The sequence below is a fragment of the Nematostella vectensis genome, chromosome 5, assembly GCF_932526225.1.
Source record: "Nematostella vectensis chromosome 5, jaNemVect1.1, whole genome shotgun sequence".
NCBI lineage: Eukaryota > Metazoa > Cnidaria > Anthozoa > Actiniaria > Edwardsiidae > Nematostella > Nematostella vectensis.
The window spans coordinates 13,069,411-13,087,909 of NC_064038.1; the positions used below are offsets into that span (position 1 = coordinate 13,069,411).

At 36.2% G+C, this 18,499-nt stretch overlaps 3 protein-coding genes and 1 long non-coding RNA gene across 13 annotated transcripts in view; 2 read left to right on the forward strand and 2 right to left on the reverse strand.

The window, feature by feature from the left end:
* Positions 1-6,440, reverse strand: part of LOC5507636 (neurogenic locus Notch protein) — a 30,370-nt gene extending 23,930 nt beyond the window's left edge. For 4 of the 10 annotated variants that reach the window (XM_048727278.1, XM_048727279.1, XM_048727281.1 and 1 more), the window contains exons 1-2: positions 3,609-3,787; positions 180-538 (exon numbers count right to left, since the gene is read on the reverse strand). In XM_048727278.1, coding sequence (XP_048583235.1) covers positions 180-536 — 357 coding nt within the window. In that variant the 5' untranslated portion in view covers positions 537-538; positions 3,609-3,787. Of the gene's footprint in view, positions 1-179; positions 539-2,391; positions 2,680-3,608; positions 3,789-3,900; positions 3,988-5,936 lie in introns of those variants that run through there. The other 6 variants (XM_032376364.2, XM_032376363.2, XM_001628209.3 and 3 more) reach the window with 6 other exon arrangements.
* LOC116615284 lies at positions 3,742-4,319 on the forward strand. Its single transcript, XR_004294859.2, has 2 exons — positions 3,742-3,843; positions 4,214-4,319. It is a non-coding gene; the product is annotated as an uncharacterized LOC116615284 (long non-coding RNA).
* A 2,442-nt stretch (positions 6,441-8,882) lies between the features above and the next one.
* Positions 8,883-11,395, reverse strand: LOC5507635 (frataxin, mitochondrial). Its single transcript, XM_001628207.3, has 6 exons — positions 11,238-11,395; positions 11,103-11,155; positions 10,487-10,613; positions 10,040-10,067; positions 9,710-9,779; positions 8,883-9,408 (listed from the first exon to the last, which is right to left on the reverse strand). The coding sequence occupies exons 1-6, from the start codon at positions 11,355-11,357 to the stop codon at positions 9,249-9,251; spliced, it is 558 nt and encodes a 185-aa protein (XP_001628257.3). The 5' UTR covers positions 11,358-11,395; the 3' UTR covers positions 8,883-9,248.
* A 496-nt stretch (positions 11,396-11,891) lies between these two features.
* LOC5507645 (anaphase-promoting complex subunit 11-like) lies at positions 11,892-16,238 on the forward strand. Its single transcript, XM_048727285.1, is given in 4 exon segments — positions 11,892-12,342; positions 13,313-13,431; positions 15,498-15,532; positions 15,534-16,238. Coding segments are annotated over 4 exon segments (306 nt in total). The 5' UTR covers positions 11,892-12,307; the 3' UTR covers positions 15,651-16,238.
* Positions 16,239-18,499: the final 2,261 nt, after the last annotated feature.

An 18,499-nucleotide genomic window follows, 5' to 3' on the forward strand; every position in this document is an offset into this window, starting at 1 on the left:
CACTGATTGGTAAAGACGATAATTTATAAAATATTTTTAAGTCTAATTTTCCCATCATACTCTACTGATCTGTACTTGAACTCATCCAAATAAATACCTCGGTTTCCATAGCGCGATAAAGAAACACCAATAACTTTTTAAGAAATGCATTCATTTTCTGTCAAAAAAGCTCAAGGTACCTGAGGAGACCTCAGCTGCACGTACAGCCAGCCTTCTCTCGTAGCTAGGTCATCCGATATCTCGTTCTCCACCCCCTTAGCGTTCAATTGGCAGTCTCCTCGCTCGGCAAGAGACACGCCAAAGTTTACAGAAATACACCAGTCTTTTTGAAGACACCGCTGGCTACAACTGACCAGGCTTTGAGCCTCAAAGGTTTTGCTCACGTGCCCGTTAAGCACAAAGTTTTCCTTGGTGATTTTCGAGCCCATGGAGTGGATAGAAGTCGGACAGAAGGACTGCAAACTCATGTCTGATGCTGTTACCATAGTGCTGGGGTTGATGGCATACAGCAGGGAGATCACCATAAGTAGCTTCATTTCTAAACAAATAAGAGTTTTCAAGTTATATAATCTAATTATATTATACCCAAATTTGATAAAAATAGCCCAAATCATTAAATCAGTTATTGAGGTTTTCTATTCGGGTGTTTCGGATCATTCAGTAGGCCGATGATGTTGGATACGCTTTTTTTTCTCTAAATTCTAGGATTTTTTAAAATAATAAACCACAATTTGAGCACTTTTATAGCTTTTTTGGGTCTTCTATTGTTATTACAATACGGCTATCTCGACATTCCTACCAGTAGAGTTACCGTTTGGTAACCTTTGAATATATTTTTGTCAATATGTTGAGCAAGTTTCTTTAGCTTTTTGGAGCTTTTGCAAGGCCCCAAACGTGTGCTGACAGGGGTATAGCCAGGGGGGTGGCCTAGGGGGCCCGGGCCCCCCCTTTCAGCAGCCAAAAATACAGTAAATATATGAGCCATCTAAAATACATATGAAAATGCCTTAAAAGTCCCTTTTGGGGGACTGGCTACGCCGCTGGCTTAACCCACTGATCGAGAATGTTCCATCTTATTCAAAGTCTGTCACCTTTGAAATGATTTCTTAGACCGAACAAAACTTTAAGTATAGCGTTCGAATGCATTAGACACTGACTGCGAAGCACACTGGTTTAGCAAATAATCAATGATGGTCCTATTCCTTGATGTTTTGTTCTCTCAAAAGAATTACGATCTCGTTAATGATCACAAACCTTTGTTATTTGTCGCTTAAACTTGGCTTGCTCTGTTTGAGGAAGGCTAGTAAATTAAAGCAAGAATCTTCTTCCGATTTTATTATGACACAATTGTGATCAGATTGAGGTTCCGAGGCCTGCATTGGTTCTCAATTTTTCTGATTCATTTTCTGACGTCACATATTTTCCAGAATATAACAGCTATATATCTATAACCTCAAGAATATAGAGATAATAAATAAGAGAGATAATAAAGAGAAAATGAGAGCCCAGGAGCTAGGGTATAATTACCGATTTTGACGGTTCATCGCATAATTGGTTTATTGCATTTTTTATGTTAAATGCCTGAAGCAGACTATAAATCTTGTTTAAAAAAACTGGTATTTTCTGGTAACCCCTTTTTTGCTCAAAAGATTTCGAAAAAAATACTCGAAAAAAAGTAAAAAGTAACATAAGGGGAAAGGGGAAATAAAAAAACACAATCAAAATACTTCCTTATTTATGGTTGGCGAATGACCTCTAAAATTGTCCAAATCTTGCAAAATATTATTGAAATCTCGAAGTGTCGAAGTTTTTGCACTCTTAGATTTTCTCCAGAGTCTCAACAAGGGCATTTCTTGATCACGGACTCCGAAAAAAGAAATAAATATTGACGACGGAAAATCTCGCGTTGACCACCCACAATTTTTTATTTATTTTTCAGTTTATTCTATTTTTCCATGACGCAGCAGTAATAATTTCTAAAACAGTAGAGAGTTTGCAGTATTACTAAAAGTTAATAGTACAATTAAAAGGCGTTGTGGTGGAAAATGAACAGGCTAAATGCATTTAGCAATCTTCCTTCACCATTACCAAGAAAATAAAGACTTCCTTTTAAACCACGATCAACATCTGGTAAATATAATTATCATACCTGAAAATGCCGGTTGAGATTAGAAAAGAAAAGTGAATATCATTTTTCTAGCGGTTCGACTGATATAAAACTCCCCTCCCCCTCCCCCCGCCAAAAACACACAGAAACGCACTCCAAAATAAATATTATTTTATCCCGACATATGCGCATCCTGTATTAGAATACTAAAAGATTTATATATCGCAAAGTGATTTATATATCGCAATGCTATCGGGATTATTCTTATTTCTTGCCAGACTTACTTGTTGCTAGACAGCTCTTCTTTAAGATTTAGCTATACTACCTCAAGCCCAGACTTCATGTGATCAATAGCCTCGGCTAGCAACTTCAGATGGATTCTAAAAAACATTGATCTGACCAGTATTTTTACAATGGTGATCTATCACTTCCGTTAGACCAAGTTTTTATCGAGATCTATATGTCGTGCACAAAAGCATAACTTCCCAACGTCAATAATACAAGTCGGGGATAAATAATAGCGTGATTATATAGAGGAAATATACGTTGCTGTATAACGCCGCACAATGTGGACTTTTGTAAAGTATCTGAGGCTTAGAAACGTAATCGCTCGATTGATTCGTCAATGGTTACTGCATTAGAACACAATCGAGCTTAAAAAAAACACCACCACCACAGGAACCCCAAATTACCCATCACCGAGGTTTGTTAAAGCTGTTACAGTTTGACTGGTTTGAGCGTTTGCCTTCAAAAGATCACGTGAACGAAGTAGGGCAACGGAGAAATAGGATGAAGATTCCTCGAATTTCGGATTTTGAGTTGGATATAGAAAAAAAAAAAAGAAATATGAGGGGCAGATAATAAAAGAGAGTGTTATTTATGATAATTTGTGGTGAAGCTTCTCTAAACCACATGCTGCTCTGAATTAAGCAAATACTTCCTATTAACAGCATTTTCTTTCAACATAGTGTAGTCGATATCATCCGGACTAGAAGGTCAAACAAACCGCTTCAAAGTGTTGGTACCGCCAAGTAAACGGTTCTCGCTTACACGCACTTGATAATGATTTGGGAAATTCAAAGTTGTTGGCTTTATTTAAAAATTAGGTTCTACCATGTCTCCATTTGTTAAATTTAAAGTGTAAAATTTGCAGGTTATTTTGCACATTGGTGTAACACGAGTTCAATTGCTAAAGGGTATTTAATAAAGTGTTAAGAAAAAACAAAAAAAAAACGCCAAAAAGTCGTTACAGTAGCTGTGCTAATATGAACTTCATCAAGATGGCCAAGTGAAGATAAATGGGGGAGCCTAAATGGGGTTTGACTCCAAGAAAACCTCATTTCTCTTTCTTCTTGCATTACCAATAGCGGATGTGAACTGGGATACATATATATATATATATATATATATATAGATCACGTGCGTACATATATATATATATATATATATATATATATATATATATATATATATATTATTTGTTGTTGATAAAAAAAAATACCTTAAAGTCAATGTCGCTCTTGTGCTTTCACCAAGTAGATATCAATCATCTATCGACAGACAAAGTTAGTCAACCAAGTCACATCTTCGAGATACATCAGGGCGATATCAGACCAGTGAGTTATCGATAACAGGGCAGAACTTCTCGCCAACCTAATGTTCATTTGTGATATTACTCCTTGCAGTCTGTGAAAGCTTTAAGACTTCAGCACTTTATCAAGTGGCCTGTCATGGAGGTAACAAAACTAAAGTAATTCGTAGCCAATGGAAACAAAATTTGTCCCATTACTCACTTGGTATTTCTAGAAGTGCTTATCATTATATCTCAGCATCTTTGACAGAAAAAAAAGAAGAAAAAACAGCTTGCGCTGGTTTCGTTGCTATAACAAAAAAGACAATTATATTATGTTGTTTTTTCAATTGAAAGTATAAAAGAGAATCAAATAGAAACAGAAAAAGAAAGGGATAAATAAAGTATTATGAACTAGTTCTTTGCAAACAGCAAATAGAAAAATATTTTGTTGATTAAAACAGTTAAATTCATATTATTTATATTGAAATATGCCTTACAATATTTAATCTTTTCGACATATATGTTTCTTCAAGGTGATGACATTTGTAGCCCTCTAGATACTCTCAACGCGCAAACAGCTCAAAAACAATGGAGGAAAAGCTGATTATCAAGAAATAAATGAATGCATCTCCCCTATTATCAAGCTGAATCACCAACATTAACCTTAAGGGAATTCTCCCAACTTAGATTTGCAGCTGCGCGCCTTTATCCATGTGGTTATGCAACGTGGACATAGCACAATCATATCACCCATTCTACGCTAAATGTACACATTACGATTAAAACCTGTCTTTTTGTTAAAGTGGACAGAATATTATCCTACAAGATCACATATTGATGTTTTTCAAGGTATGAAGCTAGACCTTTCAATGATTCAATGTCCAAAATTTCTTTATAACCTCCGTTACCTTAATTAACATATATTATGTTGAACGCTGGGTAACGGAAGTTACTTTTTAAACAATCTGTTGCTTTGTCACATCTGTTGCATGGTCACATTTTAGGCTATAAACATTCCATAAAGAAAAGCTGGTAACGTGGTAACGGAAGTTATGTTGAACGCTGGGTAACGGAAGTTACTTTTTAAACAATCTGTTGCTTTGTCACATTTGTTGCATGGTCATATCTTTGAATTCACGCTTAGCAGAAATATCTATATATAATAGGGTATTGCGTACATACCAATCAGTTGTAAAACCTACAAAGTTCACAATCCACTGAGAATTTTTGATCTTGGAAAAAATGCTGTAACGGAGGTTACGCTCTTATCTCTCCGCTCCAATTTGGCATTATTTAACATAGGTAACTTCTCGAAGTTACCAATTATCAAGAAAAAAATATTTTATTTGATAAAGAACGGACCACGGGCTTCAGTTTCGGCTTGCTAATATCATCTATCATCCAAACTTAACCGCCTGAAACCTCCGTTACCACGAGTTTAGGATCTTCAGCTTCTGGTCAAACAAATCAGATTTTCTTTATGGAATGTTTATAGCCTAAAATTATATTTCAAGCATTAGCTTGAGTTCTTTGGGCCTTTTTCGGTTGTTTTGAGGCTCAATTGCATTCAGCAAAGTGCTCTTTAAGTCAAATATAGTACTTCCATCGACGTCGAGTTTAGTGCACACAAATGCCACTCGCAATTACATTTCTAGATAATCGATTCGGAAGTGTTAGAAATACATTTGATCGGTTTTTAGTAGAAGACACCTACATTTTGGCTTATTGTGATCGTAACGGAGGTAACGAGAAGATGAAAAAACACAAAGGAGCGTGTCCATCTCCTTAAGGAGATATTCGAGCTCTTTACTATAAGGATAAAGTTTTTAATACTCTGTCTAAAATCTAGTTATGCCGCACATCAATGTATATACCCAGCGTAAACTTAATTTTTTTTCATTGACGATATGGTTGGTTTTTCTCAACTCCATGTGCAAGCTATGTATTAGACGCAAAACTCTACAAAAGAGAAACCTTAACAAAGTTTCAGCACACTGCAAATTAATCACAAAAAGTCGAAGTATCCGAATCACTTCCTTCCTATTCAATCGAGACGATTTTGTTTATACAAGTTTCATTACGTTAGTACCAGTTTGTCAGTTTGTTCATTGTCATTTATTTTGCTTTAATTGACCTCACGAAGCTAGGATAGTCAGTTATAAGCTAAAAACTCACAATAGTTATGAACATAATATTGTTCAAATAAGGAATTCAATGTTAAGTGTAATGGAACACAATAAGAACAGTGATACTCACAAGATTAAGCGAAAAGTGCGTTCTTAACCTTTAGAGGCGAGAGCTGCCGTACTTTCCAACTATGTTTTCACCGAGGGCTGCCCTTTTCATTCACACTAAAGATCCATCTTCGTCTATGCCAATGGCTGCTTTTCTGTCAAACCTGAAAAACTAGTCTTTGTAACCCGGGCTAAAATCCCAAACCGTCCAAAATGACATCGAATCCGTTTCCCTTTGTTTCAAAAGTTAGAAGGTGTAGCATTCAAGAAACTGTGTCTTTGCCTCTAGTACATAAATATCGAAATATAGATATCGAAAAAAAAAATGTTTTGAGAAGATAAGATCACGCGGTTCCCTCGTCAGTAAAATGTAGATTACACAGTAGGCATAGTGGTTGACCCCGATTACTAAGTAGTCCCGACAAATTTATGACAACATGTGACAAAAGACTTTTTGCAGAAGAGGCCCTCTCTTGGATATGCACTTCGCTTCACAACACGCGCGTGATTTCGCAACCCATAACATAGCCCCTTTGAGAGTGGCAGAGTATATAGCTTTTAACGGGAACAGCTAACTCTACCCAGGATGCATTGCTATGGCAGCCATTTTTGACGCCACTGAACCTAAGGCATTTGGTCAAATTATTAAATAGTTATGCATGTTTTATAGAAGAAAGTCTTAATGTCGCGACAATGTCTCCAAATATAAATTAGTTAGGTTAATTACTGTCGAATCCGCTGTATCGCGACGCCGCATTTTCAAAACATCGATTTGTTTTTGTCTTTTGGGATTTTCTGTTCCGCCAGTCAATTTATTCTAAGCCAATCAGATTCTTGCCATCTCTCGCCTAGTGCAGTTGCCTGGCTTTCTGTCGCGACACTGTCTGGTTTTTGTCCAGAGGATAGCCAGGGAAGTGCAGCATAAAGCGAGACTTTTATTGGCTCAGAATGGTTTTACTGACGGAACAGAAAACAAAAACAAATCGTGTTTTGAAAACGCGGGTCGCGATACAACGGATTCGACAATAAGAAAAAACGAAAATTTAATGCAGTTGAAAAAAAAAAGTTTGGTCCCTTTCATGCACAAAGGAAGATGCTTTTCCTTAACCGAGTGGAATAAAAAGCTTATTTGTCACTGAAACGCTATAATTATGTTTTGTTTTTCCTTGGATACTACATTTTGACTATTGCATTTTGTTGCACACGAGAACCAATGTGCTACATTGTCCATTTAAAGTCATTATTCGAATGATTAACTGCCTTGGCTTTTCTGTTAAACTCTGGTTCACTCAGGCGCCCGGTAAATTGAGGATGACGTGCATTGCTTCAGTAATTTGGAGAAACACAATTTACAACAAAAAGAGACTAATCAACCAAGGTAGAACACCCGTGTTTTCCCTGCAAGTGCTTTCTGTATCCTTAAGATAATTAAAAATAAAAAGAAAGACCGACACATACCATAATTAATTGAAAACCTAAGTGTACGTTTTCCCGTGGACGGTCACATTTACCATATGATTTCATGAGCATCAAATCTTATTGCCTTCAAGGGGTGCTTTGTGCATCGTAAATCAACTGAAAAAAGAAAAATACGTTTGGACCAAAATAATACATACTTTTATCGCGTCATTTCATTAGAAGTAAATCTTTTGCTGTACACTATTTTCCGCAATTATCAAACAACTTTCTGTTTGTCTCATTTTCTTAGATTAATTTTGTTGACGGAACTAAGTTTAAGTTGTATGTTATGGTACAGATGTGCTTGGACCCCAAAGAGATTATTTCGTATAAACGAAAATATTGCTCAAACGGAAACTATAGATCACTTTTACTGGTTTTCTTTCCTCGAACACGAGTTTTGGAAAGCATTATCTAAGAAAAAATACGCCAAGACAGCCTATCAAATGCCGTCCGCAGCAGTTAAGTATTTACGTTATTACAGATAAAAGTAAGTATTACTTTGCCCTTTTTAAGGTTTTAAATGGAAGGATTCAAGAAAGCCAGATGGTTTATACTCGCGGACCCAGAGCTTTCCTTACTCGGGCTGCGAAAGTCAGGTCATTTAGGGGCGCATTCGACGAGCGCTGGGACTCCGAGAATACCAGAATATGTTCTGTAATAAATTTGACCAAATCGACTGTGGGCTGAGTGTAAAGTCGCGATCGCATCTTCTTTACCACGCATTTTGAGCGCTTTAAAAAAAATGCTTACCGGCGTGGCAAGAATAATCGCATCGAAGACTGATTGTCAACAACAGGCATCGAACATAATATGACTAGCTTCAGAAGTTTGCAAAAACCATACCAGATTCTGTTTATTTTTTTTCACTTATATACTGGCATGTACGCCTGTAAACATCAATTCGTCAATACCACTTACCAAAGCCTACCTTTAAGAGTACAAAATCCCCTCTAAGTTTCTCAAACACACTTCCAAAATTCCTCGGTTATCGGGAGAGGATATATTTTTTTAATTTTAAAATAACAATCGCAACGTGATAGTCTATCATCGCAACAACCATAATCATGTGCGTAGAAATAGAAGAGGGGTTCAATAAAGACTTTGGTCTTTTTTAATTGAAAAGTAGGGAGGGTATCAATTTTCTTATCCACAGTGTCAACTTCCCTGCTATTAGAGGTCTCTTTTATTTACATTTCGCTGGGCTGGCGTTCGCAGCAAAATTAAAAGAAAAGAGGCCTCTGCTAGCAGGGAATGTGTCAATAGGGGAGCGTTTTCTTTTTTCCCGGTTTTAGGTCTCACGCTCACACAAATAAGCCACGCCATACCACAACATAGAATATCGAGTCACAGCCACCTAACCACATCACAAATATATATATATATATATATATTAAACACCATAACACAAGACACCTATAAACACCACAACACACCTATGAACACCACAACACACATATAAACACCACAACACACCTATGAACACCACAACACACCACTAATTTCCAAATTTCTTAAATTAAATATAATAAAACTTTGGTTTTCGATGTTTACATATTATTTCTAAATTTTTTCACATAAATTGCCTACCCATATGTGACAAGAAAATAAATACAAAGGGTATGGCTGACAATGTTGTTGTCTTTGATAATGTTATGGAGATGGTTCAATGTTTATAAAAATAATAATGTGCCATTATTGTTGCTGTCGCTGCCACTGTAATTTCGATGTTTCTTTCATCTATCTTGGATATCTTACAATTCTTTTGGTCAGTTGCTCGATAATTCAAAAATTGTTAAGCTGCATTACTGGGTCAAGTTTTGCATATTGACTTTACATCTTTGACTTTGATCTCAAAAGTGCAGCAAAGTTCACATCAACTTTCTTCCTTCCATTCCTTGCCAAATGGTAAAGTCCTCATGTTGACCTCTTTCTCGGTTATTTGTGACATCTCGCGGGATAACAAGCAATGCAAGGACTCATTTGTGTGGTGGTACACCCAGATTCCATCCACGAAATCATACCTTTTTGGACCACTGACAGAAAAGAAAATATAAAATGAATGAAAAATAAACTGGCAGATCCAGATTCTGAAGAAGATTGACACAAAATAAACATAAGAGGTGGGAAATACAAATGAATGCACCAGAAATCTTTCGAAATGGGGCGGGGGGATACCAACCCAATCCATACTCCATTGATCATTCCTTGGAATATAAAGTAAAATTTGAATGAGTCAAATGACCTTTGTGAACAAAGTTTATGGGATTTACTATGATATAATAAATTGTAGTTGAACAGCATGGATGGGTTGGATGGGTTAGATATTAGACCTACCTGTTAGGAGATGACAGCCAGATCTGTCTGTTAGGAGTCTGTTTATTTATCACATAGGTACCAATTTCGCCTGAAAATTATGGCATTCATTTGACAAATTACAATTTACATTATAATTCATCCTACAAATTAGGGGTGAACAATTTACCCCCCACCCCACCCCTGTCATGTTAATATCCACGTAGCCCTCCTTCTGGGAATCCAGAAGTTACAACGGGGTGGGGGGGGGGGGGGGGCAAACAAGGGTTTCAAGATGAGAGGGTGGGCAGATTCATTGTTCTTCCATGGGTTTCTTCACACTGATGATAAAAGATTTTCTATTAAACTTACCACCAAATTTAACAGTAAGAACACCATCCTATAAAAAGGAAAGTGGTCAGAAAATTACTTAGCTAACTTCTTGTAAATACTAGCACTCAGAAAGCCTGAGTGAAGATCATAGTCAATAAGAATGCATAAACACAGTGCAAGCCTCTGTTTCAGGCAAATGGTTCAGTATCATTCTTAAGTTTTTAAATTCATTTATTCCAGGGGATTCTGTTGGTATGCACATGGAGTTTGTCCCTAACCAAAGCTTGAAGTGTTATTTATACAACCTGAATGCTGTCCATCTTAAGTGGGCACAGCAGAATTAGAAACTGGACTATTTCTGAGAAGAGCAAAAATAATACTACTGCATGAAATATAAACAGTGATTATATTATGTAGATGCAATAAATTTTTAGCATTCTTTGGATGTGATGACTTCCAAAGGTGACTTGGTGATTGTATACTTACTCGAAACTGTACATCATATTCATCTGGCCTTGGCAATTGGTATTTGTCACAGAAATCATCAAAGAATTCAGACAAACCATCTAGAGTGTCATCTGTTACTTTATGGAATGCTATTTCACTCTGAAAACTTGCAAAGAAAATAGTGTCAGACTTTGAATCTGGGTACATAAGCCTACAAAGCAACAAGTCGACAAGTAGAATTTTTAGTTATTATGCATGTAGAGTAGTATTCAGAACTTATTATTTTTTTTTGTGTGTGTGTGTGATGCTCGAGTGGGTGTGTGTGTGCGTTGGTGTGTGCGTGGGTGTGTGTGCTTTTGTGTTTAAGTTTGCTAAAATTGTAAAGTCCTATCATGTTTTACATACTTTGCTGACCAAGCCTAATAAGCCTCTGGCTTCGGCTTTTTCCTTATTGTATATATATACATTTAAAATATTCAATAAAAGATTGATTGATTGATTGATTGATTGATTCCACTATTCAAATGCAGAATCAGGAGGTAACTGAAATTTAGAAAGTATGAGAGTGTGTTTAAATTATGACTACTTATAAACAAATGATGTGTCCTGCAAAATACAATAGATGTTGTACATTTGTACCGTACATTAACATTACCTTGTTATGCCATGCTTGAAAAACAACTGACCCAAAAATCTGGGAGTGTATATCTAAACAGGAAACATAAGAAAGGATCGAATTGAATTGTCATGAGACGCTTTTTTCTTTAGTAAATTAGTCATGGCAACTTACACGATTGCTCTTTAAATGATCACTGCTGCCTATGCACTTCAAAGAATAATGCCGTAAAATACCAAGAGCACCCCGAAAAAGAGCTCTATTTCGGAAGAATATCCGAACACAGACTGACATTTTTATGTAACAAACTCACTATGAGCCAAAACCGTCAGGCCTTCCATCCATAGGCAGAGAAGGGACTGGGAACTAGAATATTCGGCGCCATTTTCAATGATCCAGTTTATGTCGGAGACTGCGGAATGAAGGTGAAAATAAAACGTAAGTTTGCTTTAAATTCACTTTATGCCTTTTTGGTTAGATTAAATTATACATTAATGTTTGATTGTCATTTAAATTGACAGATTTACCGTCCTTGATTTTAACAAAGAAGTATTACTTTTTTGAATGTCTTATGTCACGTCAGTGAGTTTATTTCTAACGATCGTTGTTTGTCTCTTTTTCATGCACATTTGCCGGCTTTTTGTGGTTTTAGGGTAAGTTATGGCTCATTTGACTTAGCGAATCCATAGATAAAACAAGTTTTAGAGCTGTTTTCTATAACTATTTTTGGGTACCCTGTGGTTTAATATATTTTTTAATTTTTTCTTTAATGAAAATCTCCTCAGGACAGGAGCAGAAAATGGCAAAATTAAAATTGAAGGTTGTGTTAGCTTGTATTGTGTTTATATTTTGTCTAGAGTTTCCTTGCATAGTATAAAACAAAATAAGCTCTAGTTGGTAGAGATGATATTGTTATAAGACAAATCACTGCTTGTAAGTATAGTTAAGGTATTGGAACCTATTCTCGACCACTTTATTTTTTGAATGTATTCCCGAAAAATCAAAGTAAATATGAACCCTTTGCCGAACCTATTCTCATCCAGTTGAACCTATTCTTGACCGCTCTGAACTTATTCTGGTTCGTTTGGGAAAACAGCAAGGAAAAATTGTTGAATTTTTAGCTAAGATACCACAGACAATTATCTCTGATAAATGTAGTTTGCAAAAGAAACTGACATTACGCGTGCGTGTCACGCTGAGGCTGAAACAAAGGCCAGAAAGCACCCTGGGACACCAACAACAGAATGGGAGATTGGCCGAGCGATTTTCATCACAATCGGTAAATGCTGAATATTTTTACAGAATTTTTTCGTCCTTACATAGTACAGTCAAACATAATTTTTGTACCTTATTTTATGATGCGTAATATAAAAATTCTCTAAGCTAAGCAAAATAATAAACATTTGTAAAAGGCTTTAGATGTTTCACGCTGTTGTTTTTGACTCCATGGGTCGTTTTTGGCTTGTTCTTTGTAGTTTACGAAATATTTGACATTATATCCCAATGAAGAATTTTCACGCGCGCTCATTGGTCAATACGGGTCACATGCACAATTTCTCAGGACAAATATTAGTCGATAACGAGTCACTGGGATATAAAATAAATAAACCCCTTCTTTGGCTCACTGTGATATCGGCAGATAATGCCCGCGGATGAGAAATGGTCCTCAAAATTTCACTGTTTATTTTTCGTACCATTTCTCATCCTTGAACATTATCCCCCGATATCCCAGCTGCCAGAAGGGGTTTATTTAATAATTAATTTAGTGTGGTCGAGAATAGGTCCCAGGCGAGAATAAGTGACAATTCCTTACCCCCAAGATTAAAAAGTAAATAAACTAATTAAACGAGTTATTCATATTTTCCTACTTTCCTTAAAATATGATGATTCCCTTGCCTTTTTTGGATGGTAGCACTGCCATTTGCGGTTTGTGCTGACAATGTATTTTGAAATAGGTGTATGTGGCGAATGCACTTTTGACATTAGTTTTATTTGCATCATCTAGCTCTATGGTTACAACAGTATAACAAAAAAACTTTATAAATATTTTTACAATTTCTTATGCCATGGTCGTTTTTTTCTTTTCCTTACATATTATTATGGAGGTAAAGATCCAGCATTAGATGAATATGTTACAAAAAAAATTATTCCAAAGAATAAGTAGAAAACTTTGGAATTTTTTTAAAAACAACTGAAAAAGAACTGTTGTGAGTATTTCATAAGCTGATAATAGGATTTCATTCTGGAAGGTGGGTTGGTGTGGCAACATGGAAATGGATGGCAAACGACGATAACTGTGGTATCTGCCGCATGCCATTTGATGGTTGCTGTCCAGATTGCAAGGTCCCTGGCGATGACTGCCCTCTAGGTAGGTACAATGCTGAACAGATTTTATTTATTTATTTATTTTTTTATTTAGTTGTTTGTTTGTTTGTTTGTTTGTTTGCTTGCATGCATGCATGCATGCATGTCTGTCTGTCTGTCTGCATGCGCGTGTGTGTGTAACGATCCATATTATTCATATCATATCCATATTTTTGGCTATTTTCTTTACATTGTACTCTCTTCAACGGTGTGCTTCATTTTCAACTGCCCAATAACATCCGGCTATCCGATAATCGCAAAAGATGAGAATGACAACAATTTTCTTTGAAATAAAATTTTCTGTACTTATCATCAATAATATTTTAAAAAATATCATTCTTCTTTATTATTCCATAGGTTCACTAAATTGACAATAATAAAGCTTTTCAACAAAGCTGTATTTTTGTTGGCGCATAAACAGTGCGAATGTGCTCACAATGCGGAATGTGTTTCGTAAAGAATGATGACCATCAGTTGAGGTTCTTATTATTTACAGAAATCTATTTACGAATCGGGAATTCAAATACTAGCTAAGTTAGCTAGTTAATGAAATTGGGGGCAAAAAAGTCTAGTGGTATTATTTTAAAATTTGACTTCAACTCCGATTATAATACTTAGTATATAAGAGCGGGTGATTCTGCTTTTGAATCGCGCGAAAAATACTTTACATATTTTGGAACCCTAAACTAAACTCCCCAACCTTAAACTCTCATTATATCCTTTGTCAATTGAAAGGGAAAATACATATGATGAGGAAATGGACCTAAAATGTTGTATTCTGCAAACCGAGTATCGTCTCCTACACGAGTATGCGCTCGAGTGCCCGCACCTGTCAAATTTATTTATTTATTTATTTATTTATTTATTTATTTATTTATTTATTTATTTATTTATTTATTTATTTATTTATTTATTTATTTATTTATTTATTTATTTATTTATTTATTTATTAATAAGGCTTCTACCACTGTAACACATCTTGAAATAGTGGTAAGGTTGACACAACAGCACGGCTCCAACTCAAGTGTAAACCTAGACCTGATACTTTATTAGGTTCCTATTCTATTCCATTGCAGTATGGGAGTGAATTTTATGGGGATACCGCTAACCCTCTATATGCGTTGGCTCAAAATAGGATGGATGGAAGAGAACAATGTGAATTTTCTTTTCCCTCTTTCCTGTGTATGTTGGTTACGATAAAGAGTGGTCAATAACTCCTAAAACCTCCCCTCTCACTCATCTCAGCCTCCAAAAGCCATAAGCCCTGTCCACATGCTGTTTAGAGCATCACTCTGCTTTCGGTTCAACTATTGATGAATAATAAATATTACTAGAATCAAATTTGAAAACAAATAGTGAAAACATTTATAGCCAAATTCATTGTTGTGCGGCCTGCCAGAATACAAAATTCCTTTCTTCGTTTGGGAATAGCGCGTCGTCAATCAAACCAAATAACCAAAACAAGACAAACCCCCAGACCTTGTGTCGTTGTTGTTGCACAACAACGAATTTGGCTGTAAGTACTTCATTTTTTCTATTATTTTTTTGTGTGTGTTATCATTACTGTTTAGCTCATTTTCAAAACAAGTAAGAAATATCAAGGATATCAGGAAATGGGGTAGCTTGGATGTGTGAGGGATACTGTATTCCCTCGCAAAAAACAGGATAAGAACATCCCTATGGGAGATATTTTCTTTAATTTTCTTTTTTGCTTTTGCTTGAGAATTATCATTATCATTGTCATTGTCATTACCATTGTCATTGTCATTATTATTATTATTTGTTATTATTATTATTATTTGTTATTATTATTATTATTATTTGTTATTATTATTATCTGTTATTATTATTATTATTATTATTATTATTATTATTATTATTATTATTATTATTATTATTATTATTATTATTATTATTTGTTATTATTATTATTATTATTATTTGTTATTATCATTATTATTTGTTATTATTATTATTATTTGTTATTATTATTATTATTATTATTATTATTATTATTATTATTATTATTATTATTATTATTATTATTATTTATTATTATTATTATTTCAGTATGGGGAAGATGTTCTCACGTGTTTCATATGCACTGTATTCTCAAGTGGCTCAACTCACAACTCCATCAACAACTGTGCCCTATGTGTCGCCAGGAGTGGCAGTTCAAAGAATAATCTAACATCAACTAAGTTTACGCCCAATAGAAAATGATCTTATTACAGCAATCTCTTCAATGTGTTGTGTTATCAGCACTGGAAAATGATATTTTCTATAACGTTACATGTCCATGTGCGCTATTGCAGTGGCAGCACTGAAATGTCATTTGTTTCAATGATACAGTACACATGCAGTACAGTAAACTGCTACTTCCCAGATGAAACTATCCTGCGTAGCGAGCCCAAAGAGTTGGGGAAGAAGACAGACGAGACGAGGTTATGCGCGCGCGCCTCGTCTTTCCTAGCGCGCACAACTCGTCTCGTCTTTCTCCTTTCCAACCCTTTCGGCTTGATATGCAGGCTAAGATGAAACTGGATACTCTTGGAGGCATTGTAGCAATCTTCGTAGTAAAAGGCTTTAGATATCGTGCTGCAGAAGTGACTTACAAACAATGAACGCTTATTTCAAATAAGATTGCACTCGTAAGTTTCGGGATGTCTGTGACGTGCCTCCCCCAGGCACGCTTTGCGCGTCACAGGAATTCCGAAACTCCGAAAATTGTAATTTGCGAATAAACCAACTGTAAAGCCGGCTAGCAGGCTTGTTACAACTGTATGTTGGAATAAAGCCCGTACAAACAGCGCCAGAGTCTGCCAGAATTGCTGCCTCAAGTTTGTCCGCCGGGGTCTTTATTGAATTCTATTTATCTTTTTGTTTTTAACTCTTTTTTTATAAGAACGTCTGCATTTTAGAACGCATCAGGACTGAAAAAAGCAATATTTTGCTGCTATCTGAGCCTCGCCATGTTCTTAGCATTTTCTTAAAATTTGGTGAAATCTCAGCCTGGACGTTCTTATAAAAAGGTTTTTTATTAAAAAAATACATATTTTTTCGCAAGGATTTTTGTGGATTTTGCCTAGCATTTGAAATGACGAAATAATTATCTTTGTGTTTTCGAAAAAGTGTCCCAATATATACCGATGTTTCCTTTCTGTCCAAAGTATATATTTTTGATGGCATTCTAGACCTGACAAACATTCTCATGAAGAGCTAATATTTTATCAAAACCAGAGGGAATTTTAAAAGTCAAAGTCAGAACACTTTCCAAAGGTACAAAATAATCCTGGATGAAAAACATGAAATTTTATTATAAAAAAAGTTCGGCTGATCGGCGCTTCTGATTTCTTATTATCACTGTAATTATATTTAAAAAGATTAAAAGGCGTTAATGATTTCGCGTCTTTTGTTTATATTGCAATCTGCTTCACCGTTATCACATTGTACCCAGCAAGTGGCTTATTGTTACACTCGAGCACGAAGTAAGAAAATTATTACCGTGTTGTACACAAGTTTGATACAGTACAACGTTATTGAAACTATTACTTTCCTCAAACTTTTGAATGGAGCAAGCAAGCAAGTCGTGATCGACAGATAATGTGGTGGGTATCGCATTACGCATTGTGCTTCTCGCGGTTCAATGACGAAAAGACCTTTGCCCCTCTGACAAGCTCGACAGTTCAGTTTGAAAATTATAAGTGCGTGGAAATTCTGTCGTCTCGTTCATGGAAGATTCAAGCCCTAACACATTACTGGGTGACCAAAACAAGACCTGGCCGACTCACAACTGCTGCAAATGTGGAAAAAGTAAAAAGGCTTTAAAGGTTCTTAAGTGCGCACACATTTTCTGCGTGGAATGCTTAGAGACCCTACTCAACACGGGACAAATAATTTGCTGTGACTGCCACAAAGTTACGTTTGTGTGTAGTGGACTCGCGCGACTTCCGTCCAGCCAGTTTTATCACAAAGTTCAGCAAGTGGAGGATTGTTCTACTTGGCTTAGGGAGCGAATAACTGCCTTTCTTTGGTGACGTCTTTAAAAAGGGATCCTGCGGAGAGGGGTCTTATAGCAATTGCACGGATGAATCGAGAATGGATAGATTTTCTTGAAAAAAGTGGGTTCTTTACTTTAAGCCTTCCTTTCATTAAGCTCAGTTTGCCAGCGTCGCTTCCTGAAGAGGATGCGTAAAATGACTTTCTGAAAACGACGCGACAACCACAAAAAAAAAAAAAAAAAAAAAAAAAAAAATCGTCCGCGCGCGAATCTAACGTGCGCAAGTGAAGAGGACTTTATCCGATTTCATTCTTTCTAGTTGTTATGTTTGCTTTATCTCTATGTTTTGAATTAGCGTGATAGGATCATGATAACAATATCGAGTTGTTGATATTTCTCTTGGATGATCGCTCGACTCGACGCGTCGCCCAAATTAACATAATTAGTTGATACCTGCTGATCTATTGTTAGCAACAAATTGCTGGCAACACAACGAGTAAGAAACGCAATTTGAGAACATGCCTTCCAAAGCTACCTCTAGACCGTATATAGTTAGAGTCACCACTGAGGATACTCCAGGTGCTTAAAGCCGCATTGTCACCAGTTTACTTCCGGTCGATTACGTAACAATATCCGATGATTTTTTAACGGAAAACGCGAAAAATACTTCAAACTATTGAAAGCAGTGTGTCTATTGGAAGTTTCTTTGAGGGTGTGATTGATAATTTAGAGCGGATGGCCTGTTAAATATCTCGGATTTTAATAGATTCTTTTGTCTTTTAACGGTTGAGGTTTCCGTCGGACCTCCGGAAGTAAACTGGTGTAAACCATAAACCATGATGCTAAAGTGTTGCCCTGAGTTGTCACCCTCGAGGTCGAGACAAGTGAAGAGCCTAGATCGTATTTATGGCCCGTGCACAGCGCTACTGTAGAAATGTCTTATTTTGTTTCTATTTGGCCGTAATATTTTGTTGAACCCCCCCCCCCCCCCCTCCCACCCCCCCCACACACACACACACATAAGGTCCCTATTAGCCTGTATTGGAGACGTAAAAGAACCACTGGGGGACGC

Coding starts and splice junctions, on each gene's coding strand:
- LOC5507635 (XM_001628207.3), bottom strand. CDS start 11,357: ATGTCAGTCTGTGTTCGGATATTCTTCCGAAATAGAGCTCTTTTTCGG. Junction 9,780..10,039: donor TCTTACTGTTAAATTTGGTG/GTAAGTTTAATA, acceptor CATAATTTTCAG/GCGAAATTGGTACCTATGTG. Junction 9,409..9,709: donor TGGCTGTCATCTCCTAACAG/GTAGGTCTAATA, acceptor CTTTTCTGTCAG/TGGTCCAAAAAGGTATGATT.